Source organism: Puntigrus tetrazona, chromosome 5, assembly GCF_018831695.1.
Source record: "Puntigrus tetrazona isolate hp1 chromosome 5, ASM1883169v1, whole genome shotgun sequence".
NCBI lineage: Eukaryota > Metazoa > Chordata > Actinopteri > Cypriniformes > Cyprinidae > Puntigrus > Puntigrus tetrazona.
The window spans coordinates 11,463,290-11,482,652 of NC_056703.1; the positions used below are offsets into that span (position 1 = coordinate 11,463,290).

A 19,363-nucleotide genomic window follows, 5' to 3' on the forward strand; every position below is an offset into this window, starting at 1 on the left:
CCTTGAGTGCAAATAAGACAGAAAGTTAACACCAACACGGGAAGAGGGAAATACACAATTGAACAGAGCGGCCATTTCTAACTACAGTCCTCTTTAGTCTTAATATATTTAATTGTTGGAAAAGTAACACTTTGAGAGTAAAAACCAAGCCATAACTTATATTTGCTTTTAGAGTCTGTTAGCTTCAGCTTTGGTCGTATGATATTGAACCTGGAATGTAAGCAGTTGATCTTTTGTTGTTTTTTGTCCTATCTTCTACAGTTAACTTTTTTGAACAGTTAAGTTTAAGAGAAAAATAAAACAAACCAAGTGCAGAAACATCAGACTGCGTGACAACCGGTTTTGTCTTATTATCAGTCAAATCATGACTTATATTTACATTTAGGGTCTGGTAGTCTTTGTATTGTATATTCAGGTGATTAGGATAATTTGTTAAGATATAAATGCAGTGTGAAACAATGGTCGAGTTATATTTTGCACCAATCACTTATTAACAGGTAACTGATTATAGAATAGCATATGCACAGAAACAAATATATAATATACAATCAGTGTAAAAGACCACAGCAGACATTTTGAGGAAAACTCCAATGATGGATTTTTATTGAGTGAGACCGAGAGCATTATAGGGGACACTAAGTACTTTTTCACAGATGAATTTTCAGTGTTAAAAAAATTTCAAAAAACGCTTTAAATTCTTTTTCTTGGAATCCCGTAATTTCAAAAAAGTCCTCTATAACAACAGAAGGTTTTTTTTTTTTTTTCTGGCCTCTTATCAAAGCCCAGTTATCGGTTTCAACAAATTGCAAAGGTGGTATGATTCTTAAAAAGCCAGGAGTCACCATCTAATGCTGAACCTGGAATGTAAGCAGTTTGTCTTTAGTTGTTTTCTCTCTTTTCTTCTACATTTGTTGAACTCATTCCTCATTCTTAAAGACAATCAATTACGTTTAAAAGAAAAATAAAACAAACCCCGTACAGAAACATCACAGACTCCAGAGCAACATCACGAGCACTAACGGACATACAGACTGAGAGCCTCCTCCCACCTCCCACTCCAAAACCAAGCTACAGACCATCCGCTTTAAAAAACAAAAGAAATCAAAAAAAAAAAAAAAAGAAAAGAAAAAGAAAGAAGAGATAAAAACAGAATAATCAACGAAACGAAAGAAAGACGCCGCCTTTTTTCACACCTCTCGTGTTGTAGACACCTGATACAGCCGCGGCCGAACACAAGACTCGTTTAGTCAGCTTTGTTTTTTGTGCTAAAAACCTGAACCAGTATTTACAAATTTGCTGATAAAAATATTCCTCTGGTGGTGATGGGCAGAGAGGAGGTTGTTGAGAGAGCTGGAGAGGGAGAGAGAAAACTGGGAAAGAGAGAGGAAGATAAAAGAAAGGAAAGGGGGGAAAGGGAAAGGATGGACGGACGGACGGATGGACAGGCGTGGTGCTACTCTGTCTTCGGGTCATCCTTCTCGGCCTCTGCTGCCTCATCTTGAGTTTTTTCAACCTGCGTAATACAAAAGGGCAAACCAATTAGAATCAAGAAGGACTGCCTCTGCCCCAATCAGATTCTTTACAGACAAGAGTTTAGAAAATTCTCCTTAGTTTAGGTTGTGTTTGTTTTGAGTGATCTGCGGAGTTATTTTAACAATCTCACTTTTCTCACAATCTCATATTAAATAAAACATTCAACAAAGCATCGTGGCCCATGTGTGACTAGACACTGATTTGAGGTAGACCGTTGTGTATGTACATGTATACCTCATTGGTCTTAGTCTCCCCATTTTCTGATTGGTTCTCCTCCTTGGATTCCTCAGCCTTTGCCTTTGCTTTCTTGTCTTCCTTTTTATCGTTCACTTCCTTTTCTTTCTGTCAGAGAGGAACCGGCCGGGCAAAAGAATGAATATAGAGCAATAAGTATGAGGTTACGCACCAAAAGCAAGGAGGTAAGTGACACATGAGCATTATTACAAAAGTGTGTTTATGAAAAGTGTAAATACCTTGGGAGTTTTTTTCGGTTTTGGTTCAGGTTTTGGAGGTGTTGGTTTCTGAAGGGAAACGAAAATGTAATTAACTCACAAATGTACTTTTTGATATAAAAAAAAAAGGTCAATCTAAACAAAACACGTTCAAATAAATAGTTCAAATATTACACAGAATGGCCTATGTTGTGTAACATATCATTTTAAATGACTCGCAAAACTATGCTGAAGTATATATATATATATATATATATATATATATATATATATATATATATATATATATATATATATATATATATTCAGAATATGCTGAAATTAATAATTAATCAATTTCCAAGGTATATTTAAGTTCCTCAAGTCTTTTGAGGTAAAAAAAAAAGTTTTAAAAACAAAATAATTAAACAATGCAAACATTAAAAATCTGTTTAATATCAAAACTTACCGCTGATAATCTAGCAGACCTTCTCTGAGGCTACAAGTGGAAGAAAGAAAAAAATATTATTTAAGGATAAGTATGAGAAATCATTTATGTACTGTAAATCATATTCATTAAAAAGAATTGTTCCCTGTCCTCATGTCACTTCTAGTTTACGTACTTAGCGAGTTTAAACTTGCCACAGTGTACTACAAATCTTAATACAAATTACTTTTGGTGTTGCTTGTTTGTAATTTGATTTAGGATCAAATGTTCCTGCTAAATTAATTCATTTACATATACAGTAATGCACATGCACCGGCTCTGATTACTTGAATGTGGAAGCCAAAATTGCTTTAGATATTTCCATAATTTTCCTTTCTCACCTCCTCCTTGACTTCTCCATCAGTTCCCTGCAAATCAGCAAAACAAATATAACAAGTTAGAACATGAGCTATGATTTTATTAACATAAAGGGCGGGAAAAACGAAATGTAAACTTGTAGAAACATTGGGATGTGCTGTTCTGCACGTTTGTAAATGTGAGCAACATGATGACATGCCGTTTTTTTGTTTATTAAAGCTTCAATCAGCTTTGGCTAAGCAACAGTGAATAAGTTTATTTGTCAGCGGACAGCAGTGCAAAATGGTGCGCCGATTTTTTATTTATTATTTTTTCACGGAGGCATTTCAAGACACGGGCTCCACACATTTAAATAAGGAGGAGGGGCGCGATGATCCCGCCTCAGCGCTGCCACCTGGCGGCAAGCAGGCGTCATGACACTCCTCTTCCACGGCGAACAAAGAAAATGCATTAAAATTGTTTAAAAACGCGACCGCCTTTTCGCAAAATTGCCCCCATTCAGAACATTAGAGCTATCCAGCTATTTTTTAATCACCATTCGACGGCGACTGAGCCACGATTGCGCTTATAATCGTCGGTTTTCTCGTCGAGCTGTGCTGGAGATGGAGAGAGAGAGAGGGCAGCATGGCTGCGGTTCCACGGGCATGAGATCAAGCCGAGCTTCAGCACAGCGCTGCTCCACTAAAACCCTTCTGCTTAACGCACCACCGTCGACAAAAACACCGCGATCCGGCGGGAAAAAATCGCAAAATTGACAACGATTTTTTACCTGCCCACTGATTCTACAGAAGTCGCCTGGATTTTTATTAAAAAACATTGTCTCGAGGGCTTCCTAATTTCACGACTGATTAGTAAGGGCAAAAGTGTAGCCGTACGCCGCGCTCGGCTTTTCTACATACCTTTCTCTTGGGCATGTTGAGTTTGGGATATTTTTCTTCTTTTATGCAAAACTAACAGGTTATCTTTTGTGATTCGGAGTTCACAGTTCAGGAGACTGTCGTCCGCTATGCACTAATTCTGTAGTAAACACAGGGCTACATTAGAGCCAGTGGTTGAATGGGAGGGTGGGGGCGGGGCCACGCTGTGACTGACGTTCCGCTTGTCTAATCAGCGGGCGTCTGGGTCCGCCACCGAAGAGGCAGATTCTTACCTCTGCTGTGCTTTTACGCGCGAAATCCTGAGGTGTAAATCCAACGGCGCACCTTCCTGTAAAAATTCCCCTTCCGACACGTTAAAAACATATCGTTTGATGCGCCTTCTGCACCAAATAAAGCTCTGCCATACAGTACAGAGGTGAGGAGGAATAACTCACCGTTTAGGCCCAGTAATAAAGTCAGACCACCTTGACAAACTATGTCTGCATGCGCTGTATGGCCACAGCATCTCTGACTCTGAAGTTCACTAATTGCTGACTGTATGTTTTAAAGCAGGTGGGTGATGTATCTGTTAGCCTTAGTTATAAGCGCTTTCTGTGAAAAAATTGCTGAAGCGCAAATACAATGAAACATAAATTGCAGTTAGTATGTGTCAATCTGCAGTAATTAAGAAGGGAAGCCACAAGACCTTTCTCACTTCTGCTTTATTCAGGCAGAGGTCTAATCTGTGTAAGTGTTTGGGTGTGTGTGTGTGTGTGTGTGAGAGAGAGTTATAACTGCTTACTTCCTCTGTTGTTACTCAGAGCAGAGGCACCAGATCGGAGAAAACATCTCAGCCTTAGATAGATAGATAGATAAACTAACTATCCAAAAGTGACACTATACATTGGACATTGCTGGCTATTACTGTCTCTCTTGAAATTTCTGTTTTACAGCCATAGGCCTGGAAAGAATCCTACTATAAAACATTTGGTAAGCTTCTTGTATTTTAAGTTTATAGTTGTTCTGATTAGAATTATATGCTGGTGGTTTGCTTACTGTTTGTCTAAAGTATCTGGACAGTATTTGGGGTAGACTTATTTGATTGATCTGATTACAGGGATAAAATTGCAGTAGGTAGTCCTCTAACTTCTGATTTCTATGTTTTTAAGGAAGGTTTTACTAAATTAATTCTGTCACCATTTATTTACCCTTCACTTATTCCAAACCTTTATGATCTTTGCTCTGTTAAACACAAAAGAAGATATTTTGAAGAATTTTGGAAACCAAGCAGTTGATGGTATCCACTGACTCACATAGCCTTTTTTTCTATACTTTGGAAGTCATGGCTACCATCAACTGCTTGGTTTCCAAAATTCTTCAAAATATCTTCTTTTGTGCCGAAGAAATAAATGCATGCAAATTTTGAACTACGTGAGGCTTGGAAAATTATAATGGAACTTTTTTTTAATTTTTGGATTAACTATACCTTTCAATTTTGTGAGTTAATTTGTAGATTCTGATAATGCTGCTAATATAAATCATTTATAAAAAGGGAAGGAAGGTGCAGTAAGTATATTTAGTGTGTGTGTGTGTGTGTGAGAGAGAGTGTGAGTGTGAAGTTTCCGTAACTCGATCATTCAGTTCTGGTAAATTCCCCATTTCAGTTTGATTTCATTTTATGCTTGATGTTTCTTTTTGATTATGCTCTTTTTTGTAGTAAGTATTGACATGTCAATTAATTTGAAGCTGTGTTTTTCTGTGTAGGTGGCTATCATCAAAGACTATAGACTATAGAAATACTATCATGCTCGGAGAAGCTTTCCTTTATGTTCTGAACTGCACAGAAGACATCACAAATCATGATAGACATGCTCACACACACTCAGCCACCCCCACGACCCATCCTGACCCCTGCACAACGAGCACCGCTGCCAGATCTCCTCTGACATCACGAACTGTGAGAGGTAATTGGGTTGAAGTTATGTAAAAATAAACTTATGATAATCTGACTGATGGCTTTAAGTAGATGTTTGTTTTTGTTTCTGGTAAAGCAAACTAGCTATTTTATTTGAACAATGGAGGAAAATTAATTATAGAATATGAATGTGGCCGAGGTCCTGGGAACAGTCAGTATATATAAAAATAAATTTGTAGGAAGGAAGTGTGATGCTGCTGAGCATTTTAGCCCACAGATTAAAAAGCCACATAAATGTAGGTGTTAAATTGAGTTTACAGAACAGTTATAATGCAGAAGTATGCACAAAATTAAATGGATACTTTTATGCATAGGTCATTCTAAACCTGTATGATTTTCATTGCTCTCCAGAATACAAAAGAAAATTCTTAACAATCTGTCAGCTGAATTTCCATACAATTAAAACCAATGGGGCTCAAGACAACTTTTATTGCATTCATGAATGTGAGTAAATGAAGGCAAAATGCTTATTTTGGGGTGAACTATGAAGTCACCATGAAATCAAGATGGACACATTTTTTTTAAATCTTTTTTCCTTTTCACAAAATATTGCAGTGTTTATTATAAAAGATTGTTTTTTAAATATTAAAGGAATAGTTCACCCAAAAATGAAAATTCTGTCATCATTTACTTGAGTAGTTCCAAATCTGTATGAATTTCTTCTGTGAAAGTTTGTAAGCAGGCTGTTTTTGGTCACCATTGACTTCCATGTTATTTCTTTTTGTCACGAGACTGCATCAACCTGCAAGACAACAATCTAATTAATTAATTCCACATCTGCAATGCATTTCTTGTTTTTACTCGTTACTCGGGTACACTCTGCAATAGAGAAGAAAAGATGGTCGGAATTTAATTAGCATTTTGACTTTAAGGGATATTAATGTGCAACAGAATGTAACAAAATAATATACCATTCTTCACAGAGTCTATATAGCTTTATTGTTTATATTCCAATTCAGCGTACAGCTATGACAATGCAAAAGAAGCTGTTTGAAGAAGTGGAAGGAACTAAAAAAAACTAAATAAGAGCATTTTGTTAAACTTTTAAAAGCGCTTCCTCATTTAGCTGAGTGTCCAAGTGAATTGCACAAATGCGGCATTTGTGTGGAGACATTCAAACAGCCATTAAGTGAGCTGCAGTGTGGGACTTTGCTTAAGACTCTGGGCTTTCCCTCAAGTTTCCTCACAGTTTTTGTTAAGATGAGGCTGTTCTAGTGGTGCCTGACACGTTTTCTCTTTCTGTCAGCTGGCAGGCCCGAACGCCTGGAAAAGCCAGGGCCGTGCCGAGCCTCTGCACCCAGCAACGCCGTGCCCATTCTCAGCTGTAGCAGGGAGGATCACTTGGGGATGATGCTGTATTGCTCCTGGTGCTGTCCCAGCTTCTGCAAGGACTACCCAGACCTCCGGATTGCTGGTGACCGGCTGGAGCACTACAGTCCTCATAACCCAGACCTGATCAACCCACCAGACACTGGGCCACTGCTACAATCTCAGGACCTGAGCTCTATGGAACCCTCTCTGAAAGCAGAGCAATCCACAGAGGCTGTGGCCCAGCAGGACGAGGAGTATCTTGTCATGGAAAGCGTTCAGGGTCCTGGCTGGGAGAGAAGGCTCACCAACTCCATGTTGAATGGCTATCTGGAAGTCCAAATGATGGAGGTGTATTATCAGCACTTGCAAAACATGGCATGCTGTGGATCATCATTGCTGAGCACTGACGTCATGCCGGCACTGGGACCCACCAGCCTGACTTTAGCCAAAGAACAGACAGCCAGCCACCAAGAAGCACTGGATTCTTCATCCAATAATGTTGTGCATTATTTAAGCACTTGTTCAGCTCCAGCCACCTCCCACTTCAGCTCACCTGTGCTGCGAATCTCAGAAGCTGAGTAATCCACCTCATGAACACACACACACACACACACACACACACTTCTCCTGCCCTCATAAAATTTACAATGTTGAGTTCCTGTCATTTGACCAGTAGTTGATAAGTAGTGATTTAAAAAAAAATAAACATCATGTTTTAAAAGTATGGACATATGATTTATTTAATATGTATTAACATTAGACATAGGGAAAGTCCAACACTTAGTGGCCAAAAATATATTTTTATTTTGTAAGAAATCCTGTGTCTTATACTCACTATGATGCATTTATTTGATCAAAAATAAAACATGGTTAAATATAATCACAATTTAAAATTATGAAACAAATTAATATATGCATTAATATATGCAACTTTACATTATATATGTTCAATTCTCTGATGAATAGAAGTTTCAAAAGAACAGAATTTATTTTAAATATAAATCTTGTGACATTAAAATGTCGGTCACACTATATATTACATGGCATTAATTACTATGTACTTACATAAAAAAATAAGCACAATGTACCTATTGTGTTCATATTGTATTGCAGAAGACTTGCTGCTATTGAGGTGGGATACGGGTAAGGTTAAGGACAGGTTTGGTGGTGTGGGTAGATTTTAGGGTGGGTTAAGGTGTAAGGGATGGGTCAGCAGTGTAATTATAAATATAACTACAGAAAGTAATTACAGATGTAATTACATATTGGTATTTTAAAATAAATATAAGTACAATGCAAAACATGTATGTACACAATAAGTGCATTGTCCCAAGTGATTAATTGAAATAATTTAGTACGCAGTAGTTAAGGCCACCTAATATAAAGTGGGCAATGTCTTAAAAAATGTCTTTACGATCAGTTTTTGAATGTAAATAGTTATTTGTCTTTTTAGCTTCATTAAAAAAAAAAAAAAAAAAACAACATCTAAATATTTCTCCTCCTCATGTTTTTTCTTTACTCATTCACCATCTTCCCCACACCTCTGCTCTCCTAATGAAGCTTCCATCAACATTAATAGCACAAGCTACTTTAGCAGAAGAGGAACCAAAGTCACACTGTTATGTGTATACTGTGTACAGACGTTTATAAATGTTACCACTTCCTCCTAAACAGCCAATCAAATGTTGTTCTCACCCTCAGTCTTGCTGCTGACTTCTGCACTTTCACTTTCCTAATGAGGTCTTTGAAATTAAATTGAAGCTTTATTAACTTATGTCCTCGTTTATGTTGCCATGTTTAAGTTCTATCCATTCTTCTTCTTCTTTTTTTTCATTAGATGACTGTGGTAATGTTTCTATAATGTGAAACTGTTCAGCAATTGTAATTAAATACTGACACCTGCTGTTCATACTGTGAAATGACACCTAGATCGGAAACAAACGCTGATATATTGCTGGCGCCCTCTACTGGGAGCTTCGGGAACGGCTTCCAGCGTCCCGATGAAAGGTTATGTCATACTGTCCATGACTTTGTCCTTCACCCAGATCTGTGAAAATGCAGTTTCTATATATTACATCGATGTTCATGTCTAAAATATACGCGTTGCATTCAATATGTTGCATGAAGCACTGCACTGTGATGTAATAACGAATAGAATAAAACCTAAATGCATCTACTGCCATGAATGTGTTGATATACTGATTTGACGTCATTCTGACGTCACATTTAAGGAGGCACCGACATAACGATTAATGGGCCATGAGTGTGTGTGTGTGTCTGTGAGTGTGTGTGCATGCTGATATCCTGGCTCCTGTACACTGAAGCCAAACTCACAGCATCATCAACAGGATTAACTGTTAACTGTGGTCTGTAAATGTGTTTGCATGTGTGTGTGTGTGTGTGTGTGTGTGTGTTAATCTGTTCTGTGCCAACATGGCTACTTCACACTCTTGTAGCTGCTCTGTGGGCATCTAAACGGGCTCTTTAGCCTGACACCATGTGGCAAACCATAATACCAGATGGACCGCTCTCTCTCTTTCTCTCTCTCCACTAGTCCTGGACACTGCCCAGGCTAGAATAGCATTCATTCTATTTCCTTGCCATATTTCGATGTCCTGTGGTATGGGACAGGAATGAAAACGCATCTGGGTCAATGACGTGATGGTCATTCCTGACACATTTTTCATTTAAAATAGACAAATAACTCAGCACATTCTTTTAAGATTTTTGCAGCAAGTTTTTAAATGACTGAATCCAAATTAATTCAGTCTTCAGTTAAAATGTATTTAACCAAAGACATTTCTATCTATCTATCTATCTATCTATCTATCTATCTATCTATCTATCTATCTATCTATCTATCTATCTATCTATCTATCTATCACCTTAAAAATTCTTTAAACAATGCATAATTCAAATCATATGCATCTGTCATTGAATCAATATTTTTCAGAAAAAGTATATAAAACCAATAAGAGCACAAAGCAAGGCATGTTTAGATCGTGACACATTTCAAACTATTCTTCATTCTGTAATCTCGGACGTCCTTATCTGTTACTGCTCCATAACCAGAGCCCCAGAACCCCCAGTTTGCTTTCTCTTTCTGTGCACCTTCGATCATTTGATGAGCAACTCAGACTTGCGTTCTCTGTCTATTTTATCGGGTGACCCGGTTTCCCTGGCTCGGTCGGTTGCGGTTACCTCACTGTGCTGCGAAGCTATTGGTCGAGCGGGCGCACTCTCCGACTTTTGCTATTCGAGTGATATTGGGCTGCGGTGACGTAAGCGAACGGGCGCGCAGAAATTTTCCAGACGCGGACAGAGGAGCGAGCTCGCGTAGACCCAAAACGGTCCAACCCAGAAAGAGAGAGAGAGAGAGAAAGAAAGAGAGAGAGAGAGAGAGAGAGAAAGAAAGAGAGAGAGAGAGAGAGAGAGAGAGAGAGACGCATACAAGCACGCATACCAAGTAGTCGTTTGCAAGGCGCTCGGCTGCTTGTCGCGCTCAGTATCGGACCCAGTGGAGCTGTTCAGCGTTTATCGGTAGTGTCACCGAACGGTCCCCACGCTCGCGGAACCGCTGACCCATGTGATACTGCAGCGTTGCGAGCGCGGAAGGGAGGGTGGGGGGCGAGAGACACATTTTCCCCCTGCATCTCCACTCGGTAGACTGGAGAAGCAGGTGCACACTTTGGAGAGAGAGAGAGAGAGAGAGAGAGAGAGAGAGAGAGAGAGAGAGAGAGAGAGAGAGAGAGAACGCTGGAGGGGGGGCGGGGTAGAGACGCGAGCGTGGATCTCTCACCGTCGCAGTCCTCCGCGAGGATGTATCCAACAGCGAGGCTCCGTCAATGCAACGGAATCACATGTGCCCCTGTGATCTAACGGCGGTTCCGTTCTGTTTCTCTGGGTTCGGATGGTCCGCGCGTTCCATACGCAATTCAACCGGGAAATCAACGCACACCAGCCATGGCGCTGGTCATGGAACCCATCAGCAAATGGTCCCCGAAGCAGGTGCTGGACTGGATGAAAGGTAAAAAAAATGTCCCACCGCAATGTCTCTGCATGACCTATAGCCGGTGGGAGAGGAATGGGTGAGCGGGAAGATTGCCTTGCAGTGAGGTATTGATCGCGCTTGTGTGCCATTTTGCGCCTCTGCTCGGCGCACCATGGAGTGTGTGATCCGCACAGCGCTACACGCGTCGCGCAGGAGGGGGTGTGCGTGTGGTCTGGGTATGCGTGTCTGTAGTATGCATGTTCTGTTTCGCAAAAAGATGAGCCCAAACGGTTACAATGGCACAAAGGACGACATGGCGTTTTCGTGCAGTGCCTAAACACACACACACACGCGCGCGCGCGCACATACGTGCATGCGTGCGCACGCAAATAGTGACAGAAACAGAGAGGCTGTTTCCAGCCACAGTGAATAAATCTCCCCCTCGCGCAACGATAACTAGCACCATGGACAGAACCAGGCCGTCGCGCGCTGTTCTGCGCTGCAGATGCGCGTAATCTAGGGACTAGAAGAGGGATGACGGTATCTGTGGAAGCCAGCTGAGCACCGACGGTGCCCCCATTGCGAACATTTATTCCTTTAACTTAACTTGCATCAGTGTTTATTTGACTAGTATGGGGTTTAATGTCAGCATCTCTTCCGATTTACTAGCAATTGTTTCAGTTCCTGGGCTTGACTACAATCTATTAACTTTTTCACAGTACATATAGTGCCTGTTCCTTTGCTTACAGTCACTTGCACATGTTACCGAGAACAGACTGTACATTTCTAACTTGAATTTTATATTACTGCTACCTGTCTCTCTTTTAGTAACAGTTTACATTGAAAAAACGGGGTAGAAACAGTTTTCACTCAGAAATTGCTAGAAACCTTGACATTTATAAATACAGTATGTAACACATTTTGGTAACACTTTATTTTAAGGTGTCATTGTTAAAGTGCAATAATATATTTAAGTACTGAGTAACATTAATTAGCTGTATGTACTTACTATATATCTTACTATATATTTAGGGTTAGGATTAGGGTTTGGCTTAAGGTTACTTGCATGTAATTGTGCATAATTAATTGGCATTATAATAATAGTGTAACGTATAACAAGGACATAATATAAAATAAAGTGTTATCCACATTTTAGAATAGAAAAACGTGAATAGTATTTTCTTGTAAAATTATTTAGAAAATAAATACAGTACACTAAAACAAACCTTACAGTTTTTTAAAGGTAAATGGTTGCAAACTGTTTATTTGAGCTACATTTTTTTATTTAAATGTAACTAAAATAAATTTATTGCAACCACGTACCTTAAAAATATTTGTTTCATTATATATATAGTATCTGACCTAGTTATTTCCTATGTACTAATCCTAATAGTTATTGTTTATTACAGCTTTACCTGTAATTATTTTTGCGAGAGACTATATTGTCTATTCCAGTGGTTAGTAACATTTCTAATTTGTCTAGTTACAGTTGCTTTTTACTTGTCACATGCAATGACTAGTCACAATGGCTACATTTAAAATTCAGTTAATATAACTAGAAACAGAACAGAAAAATATATACTTCTGTATATTCAGTTAGTATTTGTAAAACTGGAATATAAACATTTATTTCACAAACAATTATTTTCTTATTTTCATTTGCTAAGAAATGTCCGAATGGCTACTTCATAGTTTGATTACAATATTAGTAATAACTGTAATACAAAACATATTTACTACTGTATCTTTGGGTAGTACTAGGAAAACTGGAATTGATACAGTTAAATATTTGTGTGTAACTATAGTGTCACCAAATGATTGCACAATAATATTCAAGGAACATAAAAATATATGCTATTTAGTTTTAAGGAAAATATAAGGTTAAAACCGCTTTTCAAAACCCCCACCCCGTCCACACTCTCCAGAAGAAAGCAAGAGAGAGAATCCGAAAGCTGCTTCCAGACAGAAATGCACACCGTGCAGGTTTTGCCGTGCACTCATAGCTCAGGGATGTGGACTTGGCCTTTCCTTTTTGGGAATCACTGATGATATTTGAAAAAGCAAGACAGTCCTAACAATTGGTATGTGATTGGAAATCCTTTTCCATCAATGACATGCTCTTCTTCAGACGACATGTAAAGACACACTGATGGATGATACACAGATGCTATAAGTAGAACATAATGGAGCAGCTGTTGTGGAGACACAGAGGGCCAAAATACCAGCAAGATCAGACGTAATCTGAAGTGAAGTTTAAGGGCATTAGTGCACATGACATTCAGCTGCTCATAATCTCTACCCATTGAGCATTTCAAAGGTCAGATAGCCTTTGCCACCAATCTAATAATGGACAAGTGTACACAGGAGAATCAATAATTCTTATGATCTTTATTTCCAAAACAGCCTTACTGTAAACAATATTTTTTGTAGATGCATGTAGACCAACGCCCATTATATACAGCTTTCAGGCAATCAATTTATCTTTCTTTGCTATTGTTGGTATTACTCGCATTCAAGTCCATGCAATCATTGAATTAGTGCTTCCTTCAGAATCTTGCATATACCATGTTTATGTTCAGTGAAGGATTTGCAGGATTCAATAAATCTTAAAATCCAGTTTAACTCGTTTTTTTTAAAGACTTGGCTGATAAGAGTCACATGTTTGTAAATTAGATTACACTGATCAAACTATTTGTTTTTGGTTCGCTATAGAAAACCAGCTCATTAAGAATCATTTGTCTGTAAATCAGGTCACCATGGTCAGGTTTTTAGTTCACTGAAAAGAGAAGGCTGTTGAGAAGCAATTATTTGTGAATCGGACTATCCTAATCGTGTCGTATGTTTTTGGTTATTCTTTCATACAGTGGTTCAGTCAGTTTGTGAATCTGTCTGTACTGTTGTTTTTGTGCGCGTACCAGTGAGGACATCTCAAACGAAAGATAAGCTCTTGGCAGACTTCAACCTCACAAACGAAATACAATAGCCTAAAATGTAAAATACGCCGTTGAAAAGCAGTGCAGGATCACTGATTAGTTCTGCATTTTAGAGAACTAGGTTTCACGGCCAGTTGTGCAGGACGGTTTCCATTTTCAGGAACTCGCTTCAGTGTCTCAGGTGCAACTGTAAAGTAGCTGCTTGTGCATAATTTTCACAATTACTGCTGACAAGGAGTTTGTCAGACCTCAGAGCACCTGGTCCAGGGTCAGTTTGCATGCTATTTTCAAACTTTTAAGATTCTGCACAAGCAAACATCTGTGAGCATGACTGGTTTGCTTTTTGCTATAACTAACTGCCATTGCCATATTTAAGTTATGTGAATATTTAATTCTTTGTTTTTTTACCGCTGATAGAATGGCATTAAAAAACTTGCATCGCTGCAGAGATGTGGCATGTGCTGATGATGTCTGTAGGGATAATCTGCCTCCTTATATTACAGACATCTTGTAATATAAAACTCTGCTGAGTGCCCAGTTTTGACCTTTACAGCTTACATTTGAGAAATCATCATGCAGGTTGACATATGATAGGGTCTTGAAGCCCAAGATGATAGTTAGGACTGTGGCTCTGCATTTGGTTCAGCAGTTCAGTGATTTTTTTTTGTTGTTGTTGTTTTTGAGGTTATTCTTTAAGGTTGCATTAAATATAGTTTTTTAGTGATGATAAGTGCTTAGTTTAACAGAAAAAAACGATGTCAACATGTATTATTTGGAGATTATCTGTCCGCAGTGGTTCTTTGTTACTGCTACTCTACAGTTGCTTATCAGAGCATTTATCTCCACTGTTCTCTTTTAACAAATTGAGTGCACACTCCATAAGCCCTAGTGGTGCACCTGTTTCATCTAATAAAATCTTTCCAGAGACCTAGGCATTTCATTTGCAAACCTATTCAGTTTTTTTTTCTGTCTGTTCATGTTTTAGGGTTAAGTAACAATACACCAGCAGGGCCTTGGTGAGGTGTTTAAAGCGTAACTTTACTTTGTAACAGTCTTTGAGTCCCATGTCGGTAGTATATTGTAAGACTCTAGCATGCAGTGACTCTCCCAGCCACTAGGTGGTTCCAGTGGTGTATACAGTTCTTTGTGTTAGTGCTAATCAGGTTCATTTGTAACACCTGTGGACTGGTCTATTTAAGCAAGCTTCTCTCAGTGAATTATGTTCAGTCTTGGACCTTTAATGGATGTATTTTTGTTCCCGAGAAAAGCTGTTTTTTCATTTACGCAAGTATTCTGCTGCCATTTTGTTTTCTGTATCTTTTGTGGAAGCTCGGCTTCTGAGTTTTGTTGTACTTTGTTAAATACCCAGTAAACACCTTTTTGTTCAGCAATCCAAGCCTTCTGAATGTTACTCCTCTGCTCTTGGGTCCAACTAAAATACATGTCTGCTATGGCTCAGTGAGGAAAACCTCATTCCCTCAACTGAGAGACCTGTGTTCGATCCCAGCGCTTGGCACCCCATCACAGCAAGACTGAACAAAAAGATGGACCCAGCAGAAGATGCTACTTCCAGTGCTGAGCATATCCTTGCTGCTCTTTCTGACCAAGCCTCTATGGTTCACAAACATGAACAGATGTTAACTGAGATCCTTCAGCAGTTAAGTCAGCTGTCTGCCCATCCAGCATTTACCACTCAATCCACGCCAACGGATCATTCTAGACCTTCACGGACTGACTTTTTACTTGAGCCCAGGCTACCCGCACCAGAGAGATATGATGGGAACCCAGAGAGGTGTCGAGGCTTCATTACTCAGTGTTCTCTAGCTTTCGGCCTACAACCTAACAGTTTTCCAACTGAGAGCAGCAAGGTGGCATACATAATGACTCTCCTTACAGGAAAGGCGCTGGACTGGGCAACAGCATTGTGGGACCACCACTCACCACTCACTGACAATAGTGATCTGTTTGTTGCAGAGATGAAGAAGGTATTTCATCATCCCCCTAGTGGAGGAGATATTGACCACAGACTACTTCAAATTTCTCAAGGAACACGGAGCGTGGCAGAGTTCGCTATTGAATTCCGCACTTTAGCCACAGAGAGTGGTTGGGACCAACAGGCCCTAAGAGCAGCGTTTCACCATGGTCTCTCCCCTGCACTAAAGGATGAACTGGCATTTCGTGATCCAGCTCCTGACCTGGAGTCCCTCATAGCCATTGCCATCAGAATAGACAACCGCATTCGAGACCGCAGACAGGAACGCCACAGGGACGTTGGAATGTCTGAGCCCCAAATTTTTAGTAGCACCTTTGAATCACCAACACCTTCTATGAATTCTGAGGAACCCATGCAATTGGGAAGGGCTAGGTTGTCACAAGCTGAAAGAGACCGTCGCATGAGGGAGAGATGCTGCCTATATTGTGGAAAACCAGATCATTTCAGGTTCAACTGCCCTGAGTTAATGGGAAAAGGCAACTCGTCCAAGGAGAGGGGCTGGGACGAGAGTAATTAACTTCCCCCGACCGGCAGCCTCTGGGGTTTCACTCCAGGTTTCACTGCATCTGGGTAATCAACGTCACAAGTTGTGGGCCTTCATTGACTCGGGAGCTGCAGGAAATTTTATGGACTATGCTTTGGCTAAACACCTGAGAATTCAGCCTCTTATAACCCAAAGACCTTTGACCATAACCGCATTGGATGGGAGACCTCTGGGTTCTGGCCAGGTAAGCCAATACACACCACCTCTCCACATGCTGACTAATAACCATAGTGAGAAGATACAATTTTATTTGATCCACTCACCAGAGTTCCCTTTGATTCTTGGCTACCCATGGCTGTCTCTTCACAACCCACACATAGATTGGACATCTAGAGAATTAATTGCTTGGGGCACTAATTGTGGGGATTCAGACCTGTCTCTTTGTTTATTTTTCGAGTTCCCGAAGACATCTCTGAACTCTCGACCAGACACTCCCAAGTCACTGCCTGCTCCTCTCCGGTCAACAGCCCAATCCATAGAGGTACTAACTATTCCCAAACTTCAACCTGTGACCTCTAGTAACTCAGTGTTGTCTTCTCAGTTATCTCGAGTCCCCAGAATATACAGATCTCTGTGAAGTCTTCAGCAAGACCCGTGCTGCTTCCCTGCCACCTCATAGACCCTATGACTGTGCAATCAATCTACTTGCAGGAACCTGTCCTCCTAGAGGGAGACTGTATTCACTCTCAGCCCCTGAAAGAGCCGCTATGGATGACTATATTAAAGAGGCACTTAACAGTCAATTCATTCGCCCATCTACGCGCCAGCAGGAGCTGGATTCTTTTTTGTAGCAAAGAAGGATGGTAGTCTTAGGCCATGCATAGATTATCGTGGACTGAATAGCATTACGGTAAAAACCGCTACCCCTGCCACTCATGACTACGGCCTTTGAACTCCTACAGGGGCAACCATTTTCACAAAGCTTGATCTTGAAATGCTTACCACCTTGTTAGGTAAGGGCTGGTGACGAATGGAAGACTGCTTTCAACACCCCCAACGGACATTATGAATATCAGGTAATGCCTTTTGGGCTAGTCAATGCACCAGCAGTATTTCAGGCACTTATTAATGATGTTCTACGGGATATGCTAAACAAGTTTGTGTTCGTTTATCTTGACGATATTCTTATCTTCTCCCGTTGCTATCAAGAACATGTCCAACATGTACGATCTGTCTTGTCTCAACTGCTAATTAATGGATTATTTGTCAAACTAGAGAAGAGTGAATTTCATGTGTCTACCGTCTCTTTTCTTGGATTCATTGTTTCAAAGGGCAGTGTTCAGATGGACTCCAATAAGTTTAGGGCAGTGCTGAACTGGCCCCAACCACGCTCTGTCAAACAGGTCCAACGCTTCTTGGGGTTTGCAAACTTTTATAGGAGGTTCATTAGGAACTTTAGTTCTATTGCACAACCCCTTACTGCTCTCACCAAGAAGAGATCAGGCTCATTTAAGTGGACTGATAAGGCTAATCAAGCTTTCCTCCGGCTTAAGCAGCGCTTCACTTCTGCCCCCATCCTTACACTCCCAGATCCTGAGTTGCCCTTTGTAGTGGAGGTGGATGCCTCAGATGTTGGGGTCGGAGCAGTTTTATCACAGAGAGCAAGGAGTGATGGCAAGCTCCACCCTTGTGCGTATTTCTCTCGACTTCTCCCGCTGAGAGGAATTACGACATTGGTAACCGGGAGCTTCTGGCTGTGAAGTTGGCACTAGAGGAATGGAGACATTGGCTGAGGGAGCTAAACACCCATTCCTTATCTGGACAGATCACAGGAACCTCACGTACATCCGGGAGGCCAAGCGGTTGAACTCCGCCAGGCTCGTTGGGCCCTATTCTTTAACCGCTTTGACTTTACCCTCTCATATCGTCCAGGTTCCAGGAATGCAAAGCCTGATGCCCTCTCAAGGCAGTTTGACCCACCTGAGGTAGAGGGCAGACCCGAACCAATCATACCCAACTCCAGAGTGGTGGCATCTATCCAGTGGGGACTTGAGGTGGCGGTTAGGAAGGCCCAACAAAGACACCCTGTTCCAGGCAACTGCCCTCCAGGTCGTCTGTTTGTGCCCAACCCCATGCGTTCTGATGTGTTACAGTGGGGTCATGCTTCTCTTCCTTCGGGCCATCCTGGGAGTACAAAGACACTGAGACTCATCCAGAGAAGATTTTGGTGGCCAAATATGCAGAGAGACGTTCAGGCTTTTGTCAACGCCTGTACAGTTTGTGCTCAGAACAAGGAACGCAGAACCCACCCTCAAGGCTTACTGCACTCACTACCCATCCCTACACGCCCCTGGTCACATATATCATTGGACTTTGTTACAGGTCTACCAAGTTCTCAAGGTAACACAGTAATTCTGGTGGTGGTGGACAGATTTTCTAAGGCATGTCACCTCATACCATTACCCAAGATTCCCACTGCAGGTCAGACAGCAGACCTACTAGTGAAACATGTCTTCAGAATCCATGGATTTCCCAAGATATGGTCCCGACAGGATCTCAGTTCACTTCTCGGTTCTGGAGGGCTTTGGACGTCTAATTGGAGCATCTATTAGCTTGTCTTCTGGGTTTCACCCTCAGTCAAATGGGCAGACTGAGAGGGTCAACCAGGACATTGAAAAGACTCTAAGATGCCTGGTTTCCAACAACCATTCTGCCTGGAGTTCCCATTTGATCTGGGCTGAATTTGCACACAACACTCAATATCATTCATCCTTACGCATGTCTCCTTTTGAGTGCCAATTTGGTTTCCCTCCTCCCTGTTTCCTGAGCAGGATCCTGAGGTCCGGGTTCCAGCTGCTGCTCAGTTAGTGCAGAGGTGTCGACGGGCATGGCAGAAGGCTAAGGTAGCCCTACGTAAGGCCACTCAAACCCAACAGAGGTATGCAAACCAACATCGGAGGGTTGGACCATCACTCAGACCAGGTCAGAGGGTGTGGTTGTCGACTAAGGATCTACCGCTACATGTTGAGTCACGGAAACTAGCACCCCGT

At 40.8% G+C, this 19,363-nt stretch overlaps 3 protein-coding genes across 3 annotated transcripts in view; 2 read left to right on the forward strand and 1 right to left on the reverse strand.

The window, feature by feature from the left end:
- Positions 1–573: 573 nt before the first annotated feature.
- Positions 574–3,833, reverse strand: hmgn7 (high mobility group nucleosomal binding domain 7). The gene is made up of 6 exons (XM_043240838.1): positions 3,669–3,833; positions 2,793–2,819; positions 2,434–2,463; positions 2,007–2,054; positions 1,768–1,875; positions 574–1,513 (listed from the first exon to the last, which is right to left on the reverse strand). The coding sequence occupies exons 1-6, from the start codon at positions 3,681–3,683 to the stop codon at positions 1,454–1,456; spliced, it is 288 nt and encodes a 95-aa protein (XP_043096773.1). The 5' UTR covers positions 3,684–3,833; the 3' UTR covers positions 574–1,453.
- Positions 3,834–4,430: 597 nt separating this feature from the next.
- Positions 4,431–7,835, forward strand: si:dkey-237j10.2 (uncharacterized protein LOC568721 homolog). The gene is made up of 3 exons (XM_043238441.1): positions 4,431–4,616; positions 5,391–5,590; positions 6,848–7,835. The coding sequence occupies exons 2-3, from the start codon at positions 5,431–5,433 to the stop codon at positions 7,492–7,494; spliced, it is 807 nt and encodes a 268-aa protein (XP_043094376.1). The 5' UTR covers positions 4,431–4,616; positions 5,391–5,430; the 3' UTR covers positions 7,495–7,835.
- A 1,987-nt stretch (positions 7,836–9,822) lies between these two features.
- si:ch211-26b3.4 (connector enhancer of kinase suppressor of ras 2) overlaps positions 9,823–19,363 on the forward strand; it is a 39,151-nt gene continuing 29,610 nt past the window's right edge. Inside the window, exon 1 of the mRNA XM_043240208.1 lies at positions 9,823–10,939. Within this exon, the coding sequence (XP_043096143.1) occupies positions 10,876–10,939 (64 nt within the window). The 5' untranslated portion in view covers positions 9,823–10,875. The remainder of the gene's footprint in view (positions 10,940–19,363) is intronic.